This window comes from Danio rerio, chromosome 1 (assembly GCF_049306965.1).
Source record: "Danio rerio strain Tuebingen ecotype United States chromosome 1, GRCz12tu, whole genome shotgun sequence".
NCBI classification, from domain to species: Eukaryota; Metazoa; Chordata; class Actinopteri; order Cypriniformes; family Danionidae; genus Danio; species Danio rerio.
The window spans coordinates 11,037,233-11,061,771 of NC_133176.1; the positions used below are offsets into that span (position 1 = coordinate 11,037,233).

General features: G+C 36.4%; 5 protein-coding genes across 16 annotated transcripts in view; 1 reads left to right on the forward strand and 4 right to left on the reverse strand.

The window, feature by feature from the left end:
* The window catches only part of elfn1b (extracellular leucine-rich repeat and fibronectin type III domain containing 1b), a 149,808-nt gene that overhangs the window by 67,686 nt on the left and 57,583 nt on the right, over window positions 1–24,539 (forward strand). The gene's annotated exons all lie outside the window — the stretch shown is intronic.
* Window positions 129–23,587, reverse strand: ugt5b4 (UDP glucuronosyltransferase 5 family, polypeptide B4; the record flags this gene model as incomplete). The annotated part of the gene is given in 3 exon segments (NM_001080692.1): window positions 129–2,206; window positions 9,511–9,541; window positions 23,387–23,587. A coding segment is annotated over 1 exon segment (1,596 nt).
* ugt5b3 (UDP glucuronosyltransferase 5 family, polypeptide B3) lies at window positions 5,110–23,616 on the reverse strand (the record flags this gene model as incomplete). Of its 2 annotated transcripts, none has more annotated exon segments than NM_001361513.1 (4): window positions 5,110–5,286; window positions 5,289–6,884; window positions 9,511–9,541; window positions 23,387–23,616. In NM_001361513.1, coding segments are annotated over 2 exon segments (1,605 nt in total).
* ugt5b2 (UDP glucuronosyltransferase 5 family, polypeptide B2) lies at window positions 12,051–23,621 on the reverse strand. Its single transcript, NM_001177499.3, is given in 2 exon segments — window positions 12,051–13,834; window positions 23,387–23,621. A coding segment is annotated over 1 exon segment (1,596 nt). The 5' UTR covers window positions 13,830–13,834; window positions 23,387–23,621; the 3' UTR covers window positions 12,051–12,233.
* On the reverse strand, window positions 14,481–23,621 carry ugt5b1 (UDP glucuronosyltransferase 5 family, polypeptide B1). Of its 2 annotated transcripts, NM_001177493.2 has the most exon segments (3): window positions 14,481–16,170; window positions 17,942–18,305; window positions 23,387–23,621. In NM_001177493.2, a coding segment is annotated over 1 exon segment (1,596 nt). In that variant the 5' UTR covers window positions 16,166–16,170; window positions 17,942–18,305; window positions 23,387–23,621; the 3' UTR covers window positions 14,481–14,569.

Sequence of the window (24,539 nt, forward strand, 5' to 3'; positions counted from 1 at the left end):
GTTAGTTTTTTACTTTAAATTATGTTGTACTAAATATTTGAAATTCTGTCAATACATTCTTGTAATATTGCTTCAAAACAGTCAAAATTGATTAAAACTTGCACTGAGAAAATATAAAGAGGCAAATATAAAATATGGAATCTCTATTTATTTGCTTATGGAAACATTCAAATATTGCACTTCAGTCTTAATCAGAATACACTACATCCACAATCATTCAGTAATCACAAAGAAACAGCTGGTACCCAGTCAGGCTGGGCTATTTGAAAATTCATGTCTACTCCTGTCAAAAAGTACAATGTGTACACACGTGTAAGAGTAAACCCTTTCAAGTTATTTCTGTTGTTGAAACACCACATTTGCCAGTCTTCCTAAACATTTATTCAATATTACTCTGTGATTTGTATGCCCAGCCTAAATCTTTATTTTTATTTGCTCTTACCTTTGTTTACTTAATTCCAAATTCATTTTACATCCTGAATATTAAATGCAAACTGCAGATGTTTTTGTCTGCTCCTGTCTGAAATGATTATGTAATTATTGTATTATGTAATTAAAACATTTATTAACATAATTTACTAAAATCAAGTGCTAAAAAAGCAAATTCATTGACGTTTGATTTTTGTTTTTCTCATGCATATTTTGCAGCAGAAATATCGCATAACTGCATATATGGTCAAGATTATGAGTGACACAGCAGAAATCAGCACCAGAATAACATCAACAGAGTGATAAGAGTACCAGGGCATTTTGTACGACTCTGTGCGCAAGTGAGCGGCACCTTTGTGTCTCATAACAAACTCAATCCAGAAGATGGCGTTGTCCAGAGGCTTCACTGGAACGTCCTTGTGAAGCCTTGAGAGTCTCTGCATGTTCTCCCGATAAGAGGGATCATAGAGTACCTCTTTGACCGTTTTAAGGAATGACTCCTTATCCATTGTGGCAAAGTCTACATTCTTGGCTGCACCTCTCACTCTCATTTTAGAAAGATTGTCAGGCTGATCAAAAATCAGGCCAAATCCGATGATTGGCACCCCGTGGTAGATGGCTTCTTGAACTCCATTGGTTCCTCCATGTGCAACAAAGGCTCTGGTCTTGGGATGACCCAGAAGATCATTCTGAGGCATCCAGTCCATAATCAAAGTGTTGTTTCCTAGTGCAGACGGTCTCTTTCCTTTGTACCTCCAGATGATCTTCTGTGGAAGTTCTGCAAAGGCTTCAGCAATTGCCTCGGCCACATCATCGGGAAGCTGACCAATTATAGTTCCCAGAGACATGATGATGACACCATGATCACCCGAGCTCTGAACAAAGTCCTCCAGATCTTTTGGGAGAGGCTTTGATGGCTTGCATTGAAAACCTGCCATGTAGACGATGTTTGGCATAGTGGGACGTGGATATTCAAACACAAAATCAGCTCTATGGAGCCACAGATCAGCTCCCTGAACTAAGTTGAATAAATTTACTCCTGGGCCAATAAAGCGTTCACAGAGAACATTGTAAGTTGGGGCAATCAAAAAGGCAATTTGTGTTTCTGTTATAATGTACATCACAACATTCTTAACTCTTTCCAAGAAACTCATGCGGTCTGGTAACTCTAGCATTGCAACAGGAACATAAGAAAGTGGAGATGGAGCTATAACAAAATGACCTTCACCAAAAATAGCCCAACGGACATTGTAAACAATGGGCAGTTTAAGATAGTTACCCAATATGACCCCTCCGTACATGGCAGGATCGGTAAGAAATAAATCGTACTTTGTTTTTTTTAAAGAATCTATAAGCTGCTGATCTTCAATCATGTTGATTATCATCTCACGTTCTGTTTCCATAATCTTTAATGAACTTTGCCACATCTCCATCTCTAACTTTAGACGACCCCATGTGGAACCGTCCCTTAAAATGGTTATAAGTCTGGATGCAAACGTCTCAAGGATGTCTTCACTAAATCCTCCCGAAGACTTTAGTGTAATTGATGTGTAGTGAGGTGAGAACTCTTTGATGTACCAGCTGTCTGACATCCGAATGACTGTAATATTGTGGCCTTTGGCATGAAGTGCTTCAACCAAGATGTTCATGTTGACCCAGTGACTGCCATCCACAGGAAAGACAAGAACATTCCCGCTCTCAACAACTGGAGCCATTACTAGTAGAAGGCATAATGTGACTGGCCAAAGCATGTGAAAAACCTTTCTGTTCATAGTTCCTGTTTCAAAGTAAAAGAACAAGCACATTTTAAAGTTAGTTGCGTGTTTGATTCATTCAGTTTGATTTTATATAAAAATATAACTATTTTACAAGGCAACAATTAATATTTTTTTATAATATGAACTGCATATTTTTAAGCAAACACGAATTTCCACCTAAAACATGCATTAACCAACTCTGGATCATTAGAAAAATGAGTATAAATTGGCAAGTCAAATTTTACAAATTCAAACTAAATATCCACCAATTAGCAAAACCCTAAATACTTATTAACTGCCATGACACTGTTGAAAACATCAAGCAGAACCAACACTTTAGGAAATTAAGCAAATTAGTTTGTTGCAATAATGTCCGTTTTGACTTTTTAAATAGTTCAAAACAGTTTACTCAGAAAAAATCACTTCATTTTATTTACACATTCTGTTGTTACAATCTTATGCCCAAATTAATTAAATTCATTATTCTCTGCACCACTTCTTTGCAAAACCTCTTAAGCTTTGGTTGGATAGGGAGCACCAGTGCACAGCAATTTTTAGATTACTCCAGAGTTGTTTAACTAGTGCAAGTCTCGGCTCTGGCTGGGCCACACAAGGACATTCCCAGAGTTGTTTCATAACTACTGGTGTGTTATCTTGGTTGTATGCTTAGGAATGTAGGGATAGTATTGGCCAGTGGAGGAGCGGTGCCTGGGTTTACTCCAGACAAAGTTCAATCTTTGTTTCATCAAACCAGAGAACTTTGTTTTAAATGCTTAGAGATCTTCAGGCTCAATCAGGTTGGATAGGGAGCACAGCACAGTAATTTTTTGATTTCTCCAGGGTTGTTCAATTAGGTTCAAGTCTGGGCTCTGGCTGGGCCACACAAGGACATTCACAGAGTTGTCTCATACAGTAGCTACTGTTTTGTTATCTTAGTTTTATGCTTAGGAATGTAGAAATGGTATTGTCCAGGAGAGGAGCGGTGCCTGGGTTTACTCCAGACAGAGTTCAATCTTTGTTTCATCAGACCAGAGAACTTTGTTTTAACTGCTTTAAGAGTCCTTCGGGTGGCTATTTAAAAAACTTCAGATGGGCTCTCATGTGCATTTTACTGTGGAGATTTCTCCATCTGGCTACTCTACCACGTAGGCCTGATTGTTGGAGAACTGCAGAGATGGTTGTTCTCCTGGAAGATTCTCCTCTCTTCACAGAAAAAAAAACATTGTTGCTCTTTTAGAGTGACCATCGGGTTCTTTGTCTTACGTCCAGAGTAAACTGGAGCTGGTTTAAATCAATTTTGTGTCTGTACAGTGCTGCAATAATATTGCCCTTGATCTGGACTAGTCTCCTATTTTCTGATGTTGAAAAACATACCCATATCCTGATGCTGCCACTATCATGCTTCACTGTAGGGGTAGTATTGGCCAGGGAAGGAGCGGTGCCTGGGTTTACTCCAGACAGAGTTCAATCTTTGTTTCATTGGTTAAGAGAACTTTGTTTTAAATGCTTCAAGCGTCCTTCAGGTAGCTTTTGGTGAACTTCAGATGGACTTTTATGTGCATTTTACAGAGGAGTGTCCTCCATCTAGCTACTCTACCATTCAGGCCTGATTGTTGGAGCACTGCAGAGATGGTTGTTCTCCTATAAAGTTCTCTGTTTTCCACAGAAAAAAACATTGGTGCTCTTTCAGAGTTACCACTGGGTTGATTGTCTCCTCCCTGACCAAGGCTCTTCCCCCCTGATAGCTCGGTTTGGCCAGAAAGCCCACTCTAGAAAGGTTGCTGGTAGTTCCAAACCTCTTCCATTTACAGATGATGGAGGCCACTGTGCTCATTGAAACCTTTGATGGCAATTTTCTGTATGGTTCTTCAGATTTATGCCTCAATACAATACTGTCTCCAAGGTCTTTAAGGCTTGTTTTTTGTTGTAATAGGCACTATTAACTGTAATCTTATATAGATGGACATGTGCCTTTCCATATCATGTCCAATCAACTGTATTTACCATAGATTAACTCCAATCAAATTGTAGAAACATTTCAAGGATGACCAGTGGAAACAGGAAGGAAATTATGTCAGTTTTAAATATCATGGCAAGCACAGTGAATACTTTGTAGATGCCCTGTACTGTAAATCAATCCCAGCAACAACTAATAATGCTTACCCAACAATTTGACAGAGTGGGTTGTGAATTTATATTTATATTAATTCTTGTTCTATAGTAGCATTCCATAATGCTTACTATATTTAATGACACTGATTTATTAAGAACTCTTGTGACAGGTGCTTTCAGTTCTGTTCTAACAGTTGTAAAAGGCCATGCCATGTTACTTTTTTTTAAATTCTTTTTATCAAAACACAATGTGACAAGGACAACAGGCATTTTTTCACTAATGTAATGAACAAAATACAATTAATAAACCAATTCCTTTGTAGATAGTATCAAAACACTTTAGTTTAAGAATCTGGGTCCAGTATTATTATTTTTATATTACAGTAGGTTTTAAAGTATTTATGCTGATCAAATATATGAGTAGACAGTTTGGTTAAATATTTAGAGTAAAAATGATATGTATTTGAACTTTCAAATCATCAAAATCTCATGAAAAGGTAAAACAATTTTCGAAAAAAAAAATCTAATCAATTGTTTTAACACTGATAAAACAGGAGACCCATTACAAATGTATATTTAGCAGAAAATCATCATATTAGAATGACTTCAGAATAATCATGTGACACTCAGGACTGGAGAAATGGCCGCCAAGCATGTATTTTCCAAGAACAATTTTTATTCTAAAATTAAGATCAGTTATTTGATGAAATAAATAAGAAATGATACAAAACCTATTTTGGAGTGCAACATATTTAATCTACTTAACAGTTAATGATTAAATACAACTTATTCTTAGGTTAGAAATAACTCATGACAGGTTCTTCAGTTGCCATGTACATTCAAGGAATAATTGATGACAAATATATGTTATTTTAATCAAGAAACCGACGTATTTCCTTAAAACTGTTCTACATAAAGTCCAGAATAATCAATATAGCTGTAAAAAGCATATCTTACACACATTTTGTGTAAATTTAATTTAAACTCACTCTCTTTTGTTTTTTGTTGTTCTCATGCATATTCTGCAGCAGAAATATCTGATAACTGCATATATGCTCAAGATTATGAGTGACACAGCAGAAATCAGCACCAGAATAACATCAACAGAGTGATAGGAGTACCAGGGCATTTTGTACGACTCTGTGCGCAAGTGAGCGGCACCTTTGTGTCTCATAACAAACTCAATCCAGAAGATGGCGTTGTCCAGAGGCTTCACTGGAACGTCCTTGTGAAGCCTTGAGAGTCTCTGCATGTTCTCCCGATAAGAGGGATCATAGAGTACCTCTTTGACCGTTGTAAGGAAAGACTCCTTATCCATTGTGGCAAAGTCTACATTCTTGGCTGCACCTCTCACTCTCATTTTAGAAAGATTGTCAGGTTGGTCAAAAATCAGGCCAAATCCAATGATTGGCACCCCGTGGTAGATGGCTTCTTGAACTCCATTGGTTCCTCCATGTGCCACGAAGGCTCTGGTCTTGGGATGACCCAGAAGATCATTCTGAGGCATCCAGTCCATCACTAAGGTGTTGTTTCCTAGTGCAGACGGTCTCTTTCCTTTGTACCTCCAGATGATCTTCTGTGGAAGTTCTGCAAAAGCTTCAGCAATTGCCTCGGCCACATCATCAGGAAGCTGACCAATGAGAGTCCCCAGAGACATGACAATGACACCATGATTACCAGAGCTCTGAACAAAGTCCTCCAGATCTTGTGGGAGAGGCTTTGATGGCTTGCATTGAAAACCTGCCATGTAGACGATGTTTGGCATAGTGGGACGTGGATATTCAAACACAAAATCAGCTCTATGGAGCCACAGATCAGCTTCCTGAACTAAGTTGTCAAAATTTACTTCTGGGCCAATGAAGCGTTCACAGAGAGCATTGTAAGTTGGGGCAATTAAAAAAGCAATTTGTGTTTCTGTTATTATGTACATCACAACATTCTTAACTCTTTCTAAGAAACTCATGCGGTCTGGTATCTCCAGCATTGGAACAGGAACATAAGAAAGCGGAGATGGAGCTATTGCAAAATGACCTTCACCAAATATTGTCCAACGGACATTGTAGACAATAGGCAGTTTAAGATAGTGACCCAACATGACCCCTCCGTACATGGCAGGATCAGTAAGAATCAAATCAAACTTTGCTTTTTTTAAAGACTGCATAAGCTGCTGATCTTCAATCATATTGGTTATCATTTCACGCTCTATTTCAATCATCTTCAGACTAGTTTGCCACATCTCTATCTCTAACTTTACACGACCCCATGTTGAACCTTCCCTCAAAATGTTCATAAGTCTGGATACAAATGGCCCGATGAAGTCTTCACTGAGTCCTCCTGAGGACTTGAGATTTACTGATGTGTAGTGAGGTGAGAACTCTTTGATGTACCAGCTGTCTGCCATCCGAATGACTGTAATATTGTGACCTTTGGCATGAAGTGCTTCAACCAAGACGTTCATGTTGACCCAGTGACTGCCATCCACAGGAAAAACAAGAACATTCCCGCTCTCAACAACTGGAACAGTTACTAGTAGAAGGGTTAATGTGACTGGCCAACGCATGTGAAAAACCTTTCCATTCATATTTCCTGTTTCAAAGCAAGAGAACAAGCACATTTTAAAATGAGTTGCATGTGTGAAACATCAAATTTTATCTCACTATAAAATATACTGTCAATTTTTTGTTTAAGAAGCCAACTCAATATAAATTTTCACAATGGGAATTGCATAAAATTGTTGAATTTTTTTAAACTCCCGATACATAGAGTACATATACATTATTCAACACTGGATCATAATACCATTGTATTATAACCTACAAATGAGGTTGTATGAATTTATACATAAAATACCTATGATCTGCCAAGAGACTGTGTGGGACACATCTAGTAGCACCAACACATGGCAATTAAATAGATTTTTGTTGTAATCGTGTCTATTATTAAGACTGTTTGACCCACCACTACACTACAGTACTACAACACGTTTCCATCATTTTCACACACAGGTTTGTAAATTGATCATTATTATAATTAACTATTGTTTTATTTATATTAAACACATTATTACGTGGCTGTCTGGAATACTTGATTCTAATTGGTCAGTGAAAACATTCCAAGGTACGTTATTCCCAGATAACAACTGCAAGAATAATAACACTGGCTCAAAGAATCATCTTGACCATCATTGAATACGCTCACGTCCATATTTTCATGCTTGTCTATCATGCCTCTGTTTTTGACTGTTGGTGCCATCTCAAGACTGAATAATATATAGGTTAGTGTATGCTTCATTAAGCCGTTGTTGTTTCTGTCAGCTTTGCATCTAATTAGAGAATCAATAAACTATTATTCTAGGCATTTTCTGGCTCTAGTTCTGTATTCAGGCTGCCGATAAGCTTGTCGCACGTTATTCTATGATAACACCTACCTATGTGTACTTTATCCCAAAGTCCATAAGTCTTGGCATTTTTAATGTGACATTGATTTAATAAAACAAGACTCACAACAAGTGCTATCCAGTGTTGAATTATGGTTACTTGGCTATTAACCAAATTTCTGCTCACCCAATTACATGAAACTAAAAAAAATGTATAAAACTATTAAAAACTTAATACGAGGCTCACAAATTTGTTAAATCAACTTGTGTTGACGGTTGTGTTTAAAGCTATAATGTACATCACAACATTCTTCACTCTCCGAGAAACTCATTTGGTCTGGTAACTCTAACATTGAAACAGGAACATAAGAAAGTGGAGAAGGAGGTATTACAAAATGAGTTCATAGTAAACTGTCCAGCAGATATTGTGGATAATGGGCAGTTGAGAGAGCGTGACCCAATAGAACACATCCAAATTTGACTGGATCTGCAAAAAACAAAATCAAAACTAGCCTCCTTTAGGGACTGCATCAGCGGGTGATCCTCAATCATATTTACTGTCATATCCCTTCCATCTTTTAAGCATTTTCCCACATATCCAACTGCAGATTTAGACAACCCGAGGTGGAACCTTCCATCAAAATGTTTATAATTATGGATGCAAAAGTCTTAAAGAATTCTTTACTAAAACCTCCTGCAGACTTATTGATTTGTAATGAAGTTACAACTGTCTGATCTACTGTACCAGCGGCCTACAGTACCATCCGAATGGCTGTAATATTATGACCTTTGGCATTTAATGTTTTAACCAAGATGTTCATGTTGCCTCAGTGACTGCCATCCACAGGAAAGAGAAGAAACTCATCTCTTAGATCAACTGGGACAGATGCCAGTAGAAGGGTTGATGTGATTTGGCCACATGACTTAAAACATGTCTATTCATGGGCACCTGTTGTAAAGCAACAAAGAATGATCTACTGACAGACTTTGCAGAACAGGGTATGTCAACTTGTGGTATTAGTAGTGTTTGAATTTGTTCATTCAATCCAACATAACACTAGAAAATATGACGTTTCTGAACAAACTTTACAGTGCAATGATAAGAAGCATTTCACCGAATGTAGCCACTACATAAAATATGCTCAGATTTTTTTTTTTTTATACCTCATTTTGTCATCAGTGTAAGTTATCAAAAGTCAGAAATAGTCTGCAGTTTTTAGGTTGTCAATAATTTAAAATGATCTGAAAAATCATGTAGGAACTAACAGACTCAGAATTTTTAGCTTCAGATTTCAGATTTTTATTCAGCCGGACAATATCAACTAGGCTACCTTGGTCTGATTTTCTAACACATTCGTTTCCTTTGTCATGCAACAAGTCTCACATTTCTGATTAAGTTTGTTGTGTTCATAGCAACTTGAAACAATTGGTAACACCTTGTTGTAACAGCTTAAAAACAAGTGTTTTATAATGGGTTCAGATATTAAAAGTCAGTGCAATCTAGACTTAAGCTGACTCTCCAGCCTGATCTCACGAGAAAATGTAAGTATTTTACGTTTTGCCAGTTTAGTGGCTAATTCGTACGAGTTCAGTCGTACGAAATGGTACGATTTTAAAAAGGAGGCGTGGCACCTGACCCCACCCCTAACCCCAACCATCATTGGGGGATAAGCAAATCGTACTAAATTGTACGAATTAGATCGTACGAATTTATACGAATTAGCCACTAAATTAAAAAGTTACGAATTGCTGTGAGATTGTGTTGGACTCTCCTATATAATTTAAAAAAAAAAAAGCAATGAAGATCAAAATTAGTAACCAAGAGCAGGTACTCACCTGGTTTGCGTTAGTTAGATAGCCTTTAAACCTGAAAGAGAGAAAGACATAGAGGAGAGAGTAAAAACAAAAAACGTACTTTAAAAGCATAAAAACAGCTTTAGTAAGACAACTGTCAAATAAAAATCTAATTGGCATTGTTCCTGCCGATGCTGTCCATAATAAAAATATATCTGTTCTTACCCAGAAATATGCAGCATGCAAAATCAGCTTTGAGTGTAGTCATGAACTACTGTATAACCAGATACTCTCCTTTGGCCTGGTTGTGCATGCTGATATGCTCATTTAATAGTCTTTAACAGGGCAAAGTGTGTTTACCTGCAAAGCCCTAGTTAATAAGCTACCATATAGGATTGTATGTGTAATTTAGTCCGGGTGTTTACATTAATAGCTCAATGGAAGGAAGACCGTTAAATGGCCCGTACTTCAGCTCTACAATATATTAAAATAAAATAAAATGTAAATTATATGAAAGACAAGAATGACTTTTTGGAGATCCCAAATTACATTTTTTTCAGTTCATATAAAACTATGCAAGATATGTACTGTATAAAGAGGAAGGGGGGAGGTCACAACTTAATGACCATGGTAAAATGTTGTTCCCATTGCCAAACCAGTTGAGATCAAATGATATAGATTATAATTTAGCTTGAGTCATTTTAGTTTTTATGCAATATTATACTAGAATACAAAAGCACAGCTGTCCCCCATTTTGTTTGTTTGATAGTTTTTTTCTGCCAATATGTCCAAATTGCCTATTTCAAATATATTGGAATGGAGAAAAAATTACAGAGTAAAAGAAGGGGGAAACCTAAATGATGATAATATCAGAGTTTATGCCATATTTGAAACAAAGAAGATATTTTAAAACAATAACAATATATAACACACAAAATAAATCAGCAATATATTTTCGATTACAGTATTTGGTTATCATTAATATATTGGACATGCATGACCAGATGTTCCTTATAACCTGAATGAAGATTTTAAGAAAGTCATTGGGCAGTCAGAAATCAATATCGAAATCGAATATCATATCGAAATCAATAAGCAATCGGACACAGATTAGTTTTGTCTATCCAATCAGGGGATATCAAACATGTTGGATATTTGAATAGATTTTCGAGCATGTATTGCTTTCATCTGTTTCTTATCACAGTGAGAAACAGGTAAATTTCAACTTGCTACGTGCCTAACTGGAAATTATCACAACAATTTTTGCTCTTTTTTGATGATTTGATTGCTTCTATAGTTCTAATTTGTAAAAAAAAAAAAAATAGTTTATTATATTTGATGAAGAAATGCAAATGCAGTACTCACCTTGGTTGTGTAATTACAGTAGATGGCATTCAAACCTGCAAAACGAGAATATTTCAACAACAAGCAAGGGAAATATCATTGAAAACTGATGTAAAAACAGCAAGCATACTGTATAAAGTATTACTAAGTAATATTGTTCTTTGTGATCCCTATGTTTATCATAAAACAATATATTCTTACCCATTAATATGTACAGGTGGGATGCAAGTCATTACCAGGTTAACCTTGAGTGTAGCATAATTCACAAAACTACAAGTATTTATTCTCCTCTGGCCTCATTATGCATGCTGATATGTTCATTTAACAGTCTTCAACAGGGCAAAGTGCATTTACCTGCAAAACCTTAGTTAATAAACTACCATATAAGGTTATATGTATAATATCTTTTGTCTTTGACTAGTTGGGTACCTATACCACCAAAATAGCAAATCAGCTTCATATTATATTACATTACAATTAGACGATTTAGTACATTCTATGGGGGAAAAAACAGGAATTCTAGGCTTGAGTACTCTTTGAGAAAACAGATTATGAAAACCAATCTTTCAGGAAATAAACTACTGTATGCTAACTGCATGTTTTGTGTTGTTGCAGCTGTAATGAATAATAAGCATGATGTACCACAACTTGGAACTGATATGGTTACACAAACATGGTTCCAAATTAAGTCTTTGGTTTAATATTCTTTGATTTACGCAGGAGAATCAAAGTCCTTCAAATGAGAATCAAACATAGTACACATCACATACTTCAATATCCCACCTCAAGATCCTAACTCTAATTGCTATTAATTAATAGGGGTGGTCCCTATTTTTTTGTGTGCTTGAGCCACTTTATTCCATGCCCTCATAATGGAGAATGGCACTAAGTACACATTACACACAGTACTTCAATATCAAACATACTTTAATGAATATGGGCTAAAGTTGCTGCAGCTCTGAGTGGTTATTATTTTATGCTATCCTCATTTTATTTCATGCACCATTTTGTAGAGCAACACTAAAACACCTTATGCTTTGACTGTAACAGGTTATGGTGTTAAGATCCTGTTCACATATGATTGTTTTCTGAGTCAACCGAATAGTGATATATTAATATAGTAGCACAGCTTTAGGTCACACACAAAAACACTAACAATCAAGAATGCAAACTGTAGGGAAGGTATGGTAACACGATAAAAGGAATAGACAAAAAAATAAATAATAAAAGCACACAAGTTTATGGTGATAGATCTGACATTATTTATATTGCAAATACAGATTTATCTTTACAGAACTGAAAACCTTTAGATCACCAAATTAAATGAATAGATTTTTGATTGAAAGATTTAGTCATTAACATACAGGCAATGCCTGACCTGAATTTGCTTTATACCTGAATACAATTTTCAAAAGGCCAAGTCATTCATGTTTGATTTTTGTTTTTCTCATGCATATCCTGCAGCAGAAATATCTGATAACTGCATATATGCTCAAGATTATGAGTGACACAGCAGAAATCAGCACCAGAATAACATCAACAGAGTGATAAGAGTACCAGGGCATTTTGTACGACTCTGTGCGCAAGTGAGCGGCACCTTTGTGTCTCATAACAAACTCAATCCAGAAGATGGCGTTGTCCAGAGGCTTCACTGGAACGTCCTTGTGAAGCCTTGAGAGTCTCTGCATGTTCTCCCTATAAGAGGGATCATAGAGTACCTCTTTGACCGTTGTAAGGAAAGACTCCTTATCCATTGTGGCAAAGTCTACATTCTTGGCTGCACCTCTCACTCTCATTTTAGAAAGATTGTCTGGTTGGTCAAAAATCAGGCCAAATCCAATGATTGGCACCCCGTGGTAGATGGCTTCTTGAATTCCATTAGTTCCTCCATGTGCAACAAAGGCTCTGGTCTTGGGATGACCCAGAAGATCATTCTGAGGCATCCAGTCCATTATTAAAGTGTTGTTTCCTAGTGCAGACGGTCTCTTTCCTTTGTACCTCCAGATGATCTTCTGTGGAAGTTCTGCAAAGGCTTCAGCAATCCCCTCGGCCACATCATCAGGAAGCTTATCAATCAAAGTCCCCAGAGACATGATGATGACACCATGATCACCAGAGCTCTGAACAAAATCCTCCAGATCTTGTGGGAGAGGTTTTGATGGCTTGCATTGAAAACCTGCCATGTAGATGACGTTTGGCATAGTGGGACGTGGATATTCAAACACAAAATCAACTCTATGGAGCCACAGATCAGCTCCCTGAACTAAGGAAAGAAAGGATGTTCCTGGACCAATGAACCGTTCAGCAAGTGCATCATTAATTGGAGAAATCACCAAAGCAGCCCCTATTTCAATAAAGATGTACATTACTACATTATATACCCTTTGCAAAAAACTCATGCGATCTGATAATTCCAGTGATGGCATAGGTACATAAGAAAGTGGAGAAGGAGCTATTGAAAAATGGGCTTCATTATAACCTGCCCAACGGACATTGTAGACCATGGGCAGTTTGAGATAGTGACCTAATATGACCCCTCCAAACATGTTTGGGTCTGTAAGAATCAGATCATACTCAGCATCTTTTAAAGACTGCATAAGCTGCTGATCTTCGATCATGTTGACAATCATCTCACGTTCTGCTTCAAAAATCTTTAAAAAGCTTTGCCACATATCTGCCTGCAGCTTCAGATGACCCCACGTGGAACCGTCCCTCAGTATGTGCATTATTCTGGATGCAAATTGTTCAAGGACTTCTTTATTATATCCTCCTTTAGACTTCAGGTTTATTGAAGTGTAGTGAGGTGAGAATTCTTTTATGTAGCAGCTGCTTGCCGTCCTCATGACTGTAACATCATGACCTTTGGCAGAAAGTGCTTCAACCAAGATGTTCATGTTGACCCAGTGACTGCCATCCACAGGAAAGACAAGAACTTTCCCACATTGAGCAACTGGGACAGATGCAAGCAGAAGAGTTAACCTGATTGGCCATATCACCTGAAACCACTGTCCATTCATAGTACCTATCGCAAAGAAAAAAAAACATACAAATTCAAATTAAGAAAATATGGTGACTTTAAACAGATTTTTTTTTGGAGATGTGAATTAGGCATTATTGTACATAGATGATCCTGTTAGTGTTTATTCCAAGCATTAAGCTTTTTTTTCTACTACTGAATATGTTGTACGAGGTATCTGAAATTCTGTCAATACATTCTTGTACTGTTGCTTCAAATCACAGCCAAAATTGATTGAAACTTGCACTGAGAAAATATATAGAGGCAAACGTCAGATATATAGAGGATCTTTATTTATTTATTTATGGAAACATTTGAATATTGCACATCAGTACAAACCACAATACACTTCATCCACAATAATTCAATAATCACAAGGCAAGCTACAGTGTAAGACAATTATTCTGACCCATTACTGTGTATAATGGGAAACCTATCAGGTAAACCTTTATTACAGTCAATAAATTGGCATTGGTGGACTTAAAAAAATGGATCGCAACACATAGAGCTGGTACCCAGTCAGGCTGAGCAATTTGAAAATTCATGTCTACTCTTGTCAAAAGTGTGTTATGTTGTTGTGACTAATGTACACACACGTAGGAGTAAACCCTTTTAAAGTTATTTCTGCTGTTGAAAACACAACACCACATTTGCCAGTTCTTCTAAATACTCATTATTACATACATTAGAATTATGGTTGAATTAACATAATTTATTAAAATTAAGTGATAAAAAGCTAATTTACTGAAGTTTGACTTTTGTTGTTTTCATGCATATTCTGCAGCAGAAATATCTGATAACTGCATATATGCTCAAGATTATGAGTGACACAGCAGAAATCAGCACCAGAATAACATCAACAGAGTGATAAGAGTACCAGGGCATTTTGTACGACTCTGTGCGCAAGTGAGCGGCACCTTTGTGTCTCATAACAAACTCAATCCAGAAGATGGCGTTGTCCAGAGGCTTCACTGGAACATCCTTGTGAAGCCTTGAGAGTCTCTGCATGTTCTCCCGATAAGAGGGATCATAGAGTACCTCTTTGACCGTTTTAAGGAAAGACTCCTTATCCACTGTGGCAAAGTCTACATTGTTGGCTGCACCTCTCACTCTCATTTTTTCAAGATTGTCAGGTTGGTCAAAAATCAGGCCAAATCCGATGATTGGCACCCCGTGGTAGATAGCTTCTTGAACTCCATTGGTTCCTCCATGTGCCACGAAGGCTCTGGTCTTGGGATGACCCAGAAGATCATTCTGAGGCATCCAGTCCATCACTAAGGTGTTGTTTCCTAGTGCAGACGGCCTCTTTCCTTTGTACCTCCAGATGATCTTCTGTGGAAGTTCTGCGAAAGCTTCAGCAATTGCCTCAGCCACATCATCGGGAAGCTGACCAATGAGAGTCCCCAGAGACATGATGATGACACCATGATCACCCGAGCTCTGGACAAAGTCCTCCAGATCTTGTGGGAGAGGCTTTGATGGCTTGCATTGAAAACCTGCCATGTAGATGATGTTTGGCATAGTGGGACGTGGATATTCAAAAATAAAATCAACTCTATGAAGCCACAGATCAGCTCCCTGAACTAAGGAAAGGAATGAGACTCCTGGACCAATGAAGTGTTCACAAAGTGCGTTATAATATGGAGCAAAAAGCAAAGCTGCTTGTGCTTCGGCTACAGTGAACATCACAACATTCTTTACTCTCTGAAAAAAGCTCATGCGGTCTGATAATTCCACCATCATAAAAGGAACATAAGAAAGTGGAGATGGAGCACTGACAAAATGAGCTTCATTATACATTGTCCAACGGACATTGTAGACAATGGGAAGCTTCAGAAAGTGGCCCAAAATAACACCCCCAAACAATAGGGGATCTGTAAGGAGCAAATCATACTTGGCATCCCTAAAAGTCTGCATAAGCGGTTGGTCTTCCAACATATTCTTTATCATCTCACTTTCTATTTTGATCATCTCATAAGTACTTTGCCATGTCTCTATCTCCAGTTTTAAACGACCCCAGCGGGAACCTTCTCTCACAATTTTCATGAGTCTGAATGCAAACGTCTCAAAAAATTCTTCATCGAATCCTCCTGCAGACTTGAGATTTACTGATGTGTAGTGAGGTGAGAACTCTTTGATGTACCAGCTGTCTGCCATCCGAATGACTGTAATATTGTGACCTTTGGCATGAAGAGCTTCAACCAAGATGTTCATGTTGACCCAGTGACTGCCATCCACAGGAAAGACAAGAACCTTCTCGCTTTGAGCAGTTGGAACAGTCACTAGCAGAAGTGCAATTAAGATTTGTCCACAGGGCTGAAAAATCTGTCCAATCATGGTGCCTGCAGGGGAAAAAGAGCGATCCATTGACAGACCTCAAAAACCATTTGAAACATCTTCACCAGGGGTGTCAAACTCAATTCCTGGAGGGCCGAAGCCCTGCACAGTTTAGTTCCAACCCTGCTCCAACACACCTGTAGGTTTCAAACAAGCCTGAAGGACTCAATTAGTTTGATCAAGTGTGTTTAATTAGGGTTGGAACTAAACTGTTTAGAGATGCGGCCCTTTTGGAACTGAGTTTGACACCTCTGATCTACACTGTTAACCACAGCTTTAAAGACTTTCAAGAATATTACGCCACTGAATGCAATGAATTCACAAAGTGCTCTGAAAAGCAGAGAAGCAGGAGTGAATAGAGAATGCATGCGTGGTCATCTCAATGAAAGCAATCAATGAATAAAATATAACGTTTATTCAAGATGGATATAAATAAAATTAAAATATACTGCTTGTTTTTTATATAAATAGCTTAATGACAGACTTAATATCTGAGAAATGAATTATAGTCAAATGTAAAGGCTATGTATACAGTGCTCAAACCAAGAAACATGTTCTTACCTATGAAAAGGTAGACTGCAAAATACTTAATTGGTCAGCTTTGTTGAATGTAACTTAAGTCAAAGAAGTTCAAGCACAGCTCACTCTCCTTCAGCCTCGGTGTGCATGACAAGAACCTTGAATTTCTACATCATGTGAGTGAAGGTTCATTCAGTCTTTAAAGGGGAAAGAGCATTTCCATGTAGAGGTCTAGTTAATGAGCTACCATTCAAAGTTACTGGTACAGTATCAGAACTTCATCCCGACAGTATCTCTGGCCCTGTGCTGTCAAATACATTCAGGTATGAATGTTATCAGATTATGGATTCCTGGGAAATTAACCTATGATATTCACATTGCTCTGCTCTACTTTGCCATGTCATCAGCATGTGTAAACCTATTTCACTATTATGTGAAAGAAACACCCAAGCCTTTGTAAACGTCAAAATTATTTCAGCTTATGACTTCAAGTATCTAACTGTAATATACTTCCTATAATATATTGTTGATGATGAAAGTAAAGGATTGATAGCAAACATTTTGGCTCACAATATCCTCCATTAAAATAAAAAATCAGTGTGAATGCTATTTTACATTGGTAAATAATTAATCGTTTTTGAGTTTCATCCTCCAAGCTGTCAAATATTTTCTCTCAGAATAAAACCCCTAAACATGGCATGCTAAACCACTATAAATGTTGTAACGTAAGTCTCCTTTGGCCATGACTGTTCACTCTCATAACAGCATGTATGTTAAAGGTCATGTTTTCAAAAGACCAAAGTATTTACCTATACAGATTAAATTTTATTATAACAATTTTTTTTTCATTGTGTACTTAGTGTGCGCCCATTGGAAGAACACACAGCCAAGGAAGAGAGTAAACCATGATTACCTTCAGTATTTTAAAATGTGTCTAAAATCCATCTTGGTTAAGTTTGCTGTTTAGAACTGATATCTGGACAGCTGCTTTGAAGAGAAGCATTACTGACATCAAATTATATGTACAAATAATCTTTTTGCCATTGATAGCAGACATCTGTGCCTCCTTGTTTCTGAAAAGTGCCAGCTGCCACTGCAACCAACCATTTCCGCAACTAGGTTTTTATTAATTACATTTGTATTGTACACAAACACTCTATTCTAGTCATTATTCTGTTTGATTAGAAACACAGAACAACAGATTGACTATCAAATATTTCATTGATAGTAAATAAATAAAACAAATATGAGCTTCACCTTAATTCCAGATCCTGTTTTGGATGTTCTGAGCCTCTGTGTCTTTTTTAAAGGATCTCTGGAACAATATCTCTGTTTATGTGATTAATCTGAATAAGTGTTAAATGCTGATTTATTCTTCTGCGTCAAGCGCACATGTATGGTCTAGCGTAGCCATCGATTGGTCGCATAGCCTTTTCCGTGGCTGACGCTGATGTGCACCTCTCAAAAAATGTATGTACACAAGTTGCAGCAATGCGTAGCGCAAGCTCTGGGATTGGTAGGCTTTGTAGCTGTGCCGAGTGTGGGCGTTGCTGAGAGCCGCGAGTCTGATGGAGCGAGTGTTTACAAGTGTTGAGTCCCGTGAAGAAGCTCCAGACTAGGGCTGCAACAAACAATTATTTTAAAAATCAATTAATCTGTTGTGTATTTACATGTCTGAAACATAAAATAAGCTTTAAGAGGGTAAAACACTGCATAACACATGGGATAATATGACACGTCTTTCTTTGGTTCAGTGCCAGACAAGGCACCAAATCTCAGTTTGAATTTTTCAGTTGCCGCTCTAAGGGTTAACGAGCTAACGCTAACTTGTCATGCTTGTCAAGCTGGATAACAAGTAAAAACACCAGCACTAGGGACTTTACGGTCCTCCCTGTCTATGTATGCAGGGCTCGAAATTGCGACCATTTTGGTCGCATATGTGCCCGAAAATTAATCTATGCGACCTCATAACATATTTGGGAGCATTAGTGCGACCTGTTTTAATTTTTTCTAAAAACGTGCTGAATTACTCCCTGCCGCTATATTGGTTCATATCAGCTGTCAATCACTCAAGGTATTCCGCTGTCAGATGACAGGGAAGGAGCTATTATGACCACGGGAAATGCAAACGGCTGAACTGAAGAGTGAAAACTTAAAGCACACAGGTTTGCAAACCCCACCTGAAGTTGAGGCGCAAATGAGAGCGATCATGACATGTGGTGAATATTGATCCGCCAGCTGAGATCAATCGAGTACGTGCTATTCGGAGAAAGCGCCCAAATCTCGATGCGTTTTATTCACTGCGTGTTCAGCGCAAATGTCTGCTAAAAGTCAAATCTGATACTGTATATATCATCGCCAAAGAAGCTCCCCTTTACTAAGTTTACACTGAAACTGCGGCTCATAACAACGAGCGGTATTGCGCCTGTGGTATTCGCAAGAATCCTGCTCAACCTGCTCATATTGGGTCGGCTGACTCGCCTGCTTTCCACACAGAAACATGAAAATCAGCTAAGACTGAACAGTTAAATTGACAAAAACTAAAACCAAAACTTTTAAGAGATTGAAGTGAGACTTACTTTCTTTTGTATATTCTTTCTTGAGATATATATAATTTTTTTATTCATTTACTGTTGACTGTTTTGCAGCTTTCAGCATTGAATTGAATAATTTATTAAAATCTTTTGTTTGTTTTGTAGCAAAAATATTATTTATTAAATTGACATGCATATAAAAACAATAGTGCAAAATAAATATTTATTACTGCAATGCTTCATTTTTGTTTGATGCAAACTATACATTTATTTTTCATAAAGTAACAGACTTTTTATTGCAGATAACGTGCATTCAAGCACATTCAAGGCAGCATCATAATGAGAAATGTAATTTATTCACAATTCACTATTATTGTCATTTTCATCATCATTAATATTCTATAATTTTTAGACATTCATTTTGGAATTATTGCACACAAATATCAATGTCATCTCAGCATTAGTTGGATAGTTGTTTCTGGTTTTTGTTAGTCCTAATTGATGTTGTTTTCAGATACAATATATCCCTTAAAATACAGTTTGCAGCTGTGCTCATTCATTTTTGGTGGTGCTCCTAAATATTTAAAGTTGGGAGCAGCGGTGCTACCAAGTAAAAAAGTAAATTTCGAGCCCTGCTATGAGGTGCTGGACTCTGTATCAGTGTGCGAGTGAGACCGTGTTCACTCCGCTCCACGCTCAACTAAAGTGTTTATATATATATATATATATATATATATATATATATATATATATATATATATATATATATATAATCAAATGTCCTTGTGTTGCGCAACACATCGAATCGATTATGAAATTTGTTGCCAAGGGTTTTAGTAATCGACTTTTATTGATTTAATCGATTAGTTGTTGCAGCCCTACTCCAGTTGGAAACTTTTGCTTTGTTTTTACCTTATAATTAAAGTTGTTGCACCGTTCGACTTGTACGTGCGTTCAGAAAAAAGGAAGTGTTATTGCAGAGCAACACAAACAGCACGCAGAAGTATAAAATGCATGGCTATGTGCAAGGCATGTGCCATGGGTAGGCCCACACAGAATCTGCGGGCAGAGTTTCGCTTATTTTCCGCAAAACTCCGCAGATTTTTGCAAAATTTTAGCCCATCATTAATTCTGTTTATTTACTTGAGTAAATGTGTAAATCTAAATTTATTAAGTTTTTTAATTAATTACAGCAAATATTATTGACTAATATGAAAATGTTCATCTGATTTATGTACAACACTGTTTAAGTAATATTTTCTGTCTTTTTGTAGAGATATTATGTGAGAGATTTGCTTTGTTTACTAAATGAAGTGAATCTAGTTGGATTTGCATTTTAAACATTAAATAAAAGTTAAAAAGGTATTACTTTTTATTTCATATATTAAGATTTTAGTTATGATACTCCCAAAATAATTCCACAGAAATCCGCAGATTTTTACCAAAGTTCTCAGCAGAAATAGCAAAAAACATCCGCAGATTCCGTTCGGCCCTGGCCATGGGTCACGCCAATCACTGCCATCTTAGCCTTGTGCAGTGATCTTTGGTGCAGTTCTGGGGAAATTTTAAATGCAACACATCGAAAGTCATCTATACCAAAACCAGCACATACTGTAATAAGATGCAACCCTAAAAAGTGTTTTTTTTTTGTTTTTTTGTTTTTTTTATTATCCGCTTGATGACGTGATGACGTGTTTGTGACGTATGTAATACTGTTTAAGGGTCCAAGCCGCCATTCACTTGAGTGGAGAAATCATTCGTTTATGATCACTTTTTATTCCTATCACACGTTAAAGTTAATTTTACATAAAGTCATAGTGTACACAACAATCTCTGGGCTTGCTGCATAACAAATACCAACATTTTAACAAATTATAAAACAATGAATCACTTTCTGGCCATCGCATATTAGGCATGGACATATATATTGCGATCGTGACTTTCGAAAGTATTAAATCGCTTTGTAAACGTTTATTATTACTATTTTATGAGTCTCCTCATTCAGTTGAATACAGCGCTTTTTTTTTTTTTTTTTTTTTTTTTATTAAATAAATGAACAAATATTAAAATAAGTACACAAATAAAACAAAATAAAAAATAATAATTAAATTGAATTAAATAAATAAAATATTAAAATAGAAAATATTTTAAAATAATTAAATTAAATAAATGAAACTAAATTAAATTAAATGAATTTAAAAAACTTAATTAAATAAATAAATAAAATATTAAAATAAAAAATAACTAAATTAAATAAATAAACAAAACAAGATTAAATTAAATGAATTTAAATACAATTAAAATAAATAAATAAAATAAACATTAAAATAAATAAATAAAATATTAAAATCAGTTGAATACAGCGCTTGGACCCAAAAGCCACTCCGCGTGACGTCACACTTAACAAGCGGATAGGCCCTTTCTACATTTCCTGGTTTCTCAGTAGCAGAAGTCGTCATAGTTGGGAAAACGTAAAGCACAGTGAATGGGAGAACACAACAAATATTTTTCTTTACAATCTTATTTGCTCGAAAAATAAAAGAAAAACTCCACAATGATGTTATAAAGACTTTCAGAAAAAGAAGAAAAGATGTGTGAGACTGATGACTGCGGCCAGAGGAGAGAATAACGTCAAATTTGTTGTCCTGTCCCATAGACGCTGCATTACAAACACCTCACACAAGCGTCATTTGTTTTTTTTGTAATTTGAAGATAATATAATACATATATAAATACATAATGTTCATACGTTTTTTTTAAAAATCAACAAATTAAAAACTTTCAAGTATTTAAGATGCTGATAATTGTTAAACACGTCATAACATACTTGTGAAAAGGATCAATTTATGATGCTCATTAGAGCCAATACAGCCGTCGCCATATGAAAATTAGCATGGTCCTACTACAAATAAAATCTAAAAACATGGTTATTGGTTTTGCTGAGCTAACCATAGTTTAAGAATTGCATTTGTAAAAAAAAAATGGTCTATCAATACACCAAAAAAGGATACTTTAACCATAAGAAAGTTATGTTTTATTTTTATCATAGTTGGAAATGTTTGTTCCTCGCCACTGTCACTACTGGCTTAAATGGTTTGGGACTTGTGGAGCTGCGCATCGATAGATTTGCTCTTCAGTGTTTGGACTTTCAGCAGTGAAAATTAAACCACACTGAACTGAACCAAACTGAACTTCAACTCTGAAAACTGGACTGACACAGATTCAGTTTACTAGAACTTCTATGTTAAGCTGCTTTGACACAATCTACATTGTGCAAGCGCTATAGAAATAAACATACATTTAATTGAATTGAGTATAAAGTTTGCATGTGTGACAGCGGCTTTCTGCTAACAAAAGTACAATTACAGCATAAAATGTAGTTTCAGTTCAGCACACAACATAGTTTTTGATGTTACGCAAGTTCAGTCACAAAATATACACAATAAAATTTAACGATGTATCTTTAAAAAAAATTATGTACGTCCTGAGCAAACCATGACCTAAATGTGCGGTCTCTGTTTCAGAAACCAAGAGAACTATGAGCACATAGTTTCTACACCTAGTTGTGTAAACTCTATCTGAATACTGTGACAGTGAAGGATTGTTTTTTTTATACCTGTAAAGGACATTTCCCTCCCATTTCCTCACTTATTGGAACTTATTGATTCACAAACTAATAACGTGACCTTCGTTCATTAATCTTTGTTCAGAACAGAATCGTTCAGTGGGAGTGTTCCTAAAGACAGTTACATGCTCCACCCCTAAATAGTATTCAAATTTAGTTTAGACTTCCAGGCTACTACATAGGGTGAATAGATGCGATTATAACGCAGCATAAAGCGCTCCAGACAGTGCTGAACAAAACAGTTAATGTAATATTCGCGGGAAGTATTACTGGAAAGCAGAAAAAAGCCGAAAGCGAACAAAAGAGCGCGAGATTAACGATTCGGTCAATACAAAGATTCATTCAAAAACATCGATGCGCTAGCAAGCTAAACCCCAAAGCGGCGCACTTTAAAGAAATATTAACACCTTGCAAGACCAAAGACAAGCATAAAACACTGATTTCAAAAGAAAATAATATATTTAGATTATAATTAAGCCACTATTCAAAGTTCTATTGCTTATATATAGGCATAAAAATACGACATGCGATACAACAACTCACCAGAGATGGGAAATAAGTTATCCCAATAAAAACTTCGACAACGTCCAAACAACTCCGTGCTGCCCAGGTTTTATTTTACTGAGTGAACCAAACTACAGACTATTTAAAGGTTTTCTTCTCATATCAAAGCACATCGCGTTACGTTTTTTGTTCTTCGTCCGGTAACCCAAAAAATTTCCTGTTTTTACTGAAAGAGCCGCGGGGCGCCTCCCCCCTGTTGTGTTTGAGTTTACATGACAGTTTTACAGGATATGGTTCTGGTTACATAAAAGGTTATGGGAGGGACTGAAAATACTCACATTTATTATTGTCTAGAATTCTGAAGTACAGCAGAATGCATGCATTTATCAGAGCTGTGAATCAGACTTAACGTGAACGTCTCTGCATGTGAAGAACAAACACGTTTGAACAGCTCCATTATTCGTGTTGGTTCATGCAAGTTCATATTCAATGAGATTATTTCAAGGGAGAGTCTGGCATACCTACTAATCATACATGTGCTAAGATTTTTTTAATTTTTTTTGCAAATGTGGTACGCATTTAAAGGGATATTCACCCCCCAAAAATGAAAATGTATATATTTAAGCCCTTGCATTCTTGTCATTTAGCAACTATATATCCCACAGATGATGAGCTTTGAGTACCATACCACTTTTCTGAAGCAGTTTATTCAGTTTTGCCATATGCTGTCATTATTATTTAGACTTTGACCCCTTGACGGATGAAATTGTTTAGCAGTTTTGGTAACAGATGCTCTGAAAATTTGGCCACTGACTTTTCTGCCCTTTTGGAGCTCATTCAATTTGTTGGATGCTGAATGTTGCTTTGGAAATTCATTTTCATAAACATAACCATTTCTTTCTTCAGCCCCTGCTTCACACCACTAAAGGGAAATGGAATACACCAAAAAAAGATTTATTTAAATCAGTTGAGTTAAATCAAACTAAAACATATGGAGGACGAAAAAAATAACAAATTCATGCATAAATTAAACAATAAATAATAAATATGCAAATAAATACATAAATGTATATAAAATCCACAAATCTCTGCATAAATAAATCTATAATTAATTAATAGTGTGCTAAATAATTAAATACATTACACAAATGTTGGGGGATTAAGAAAATGCGTATACAATGTATTGCATAAT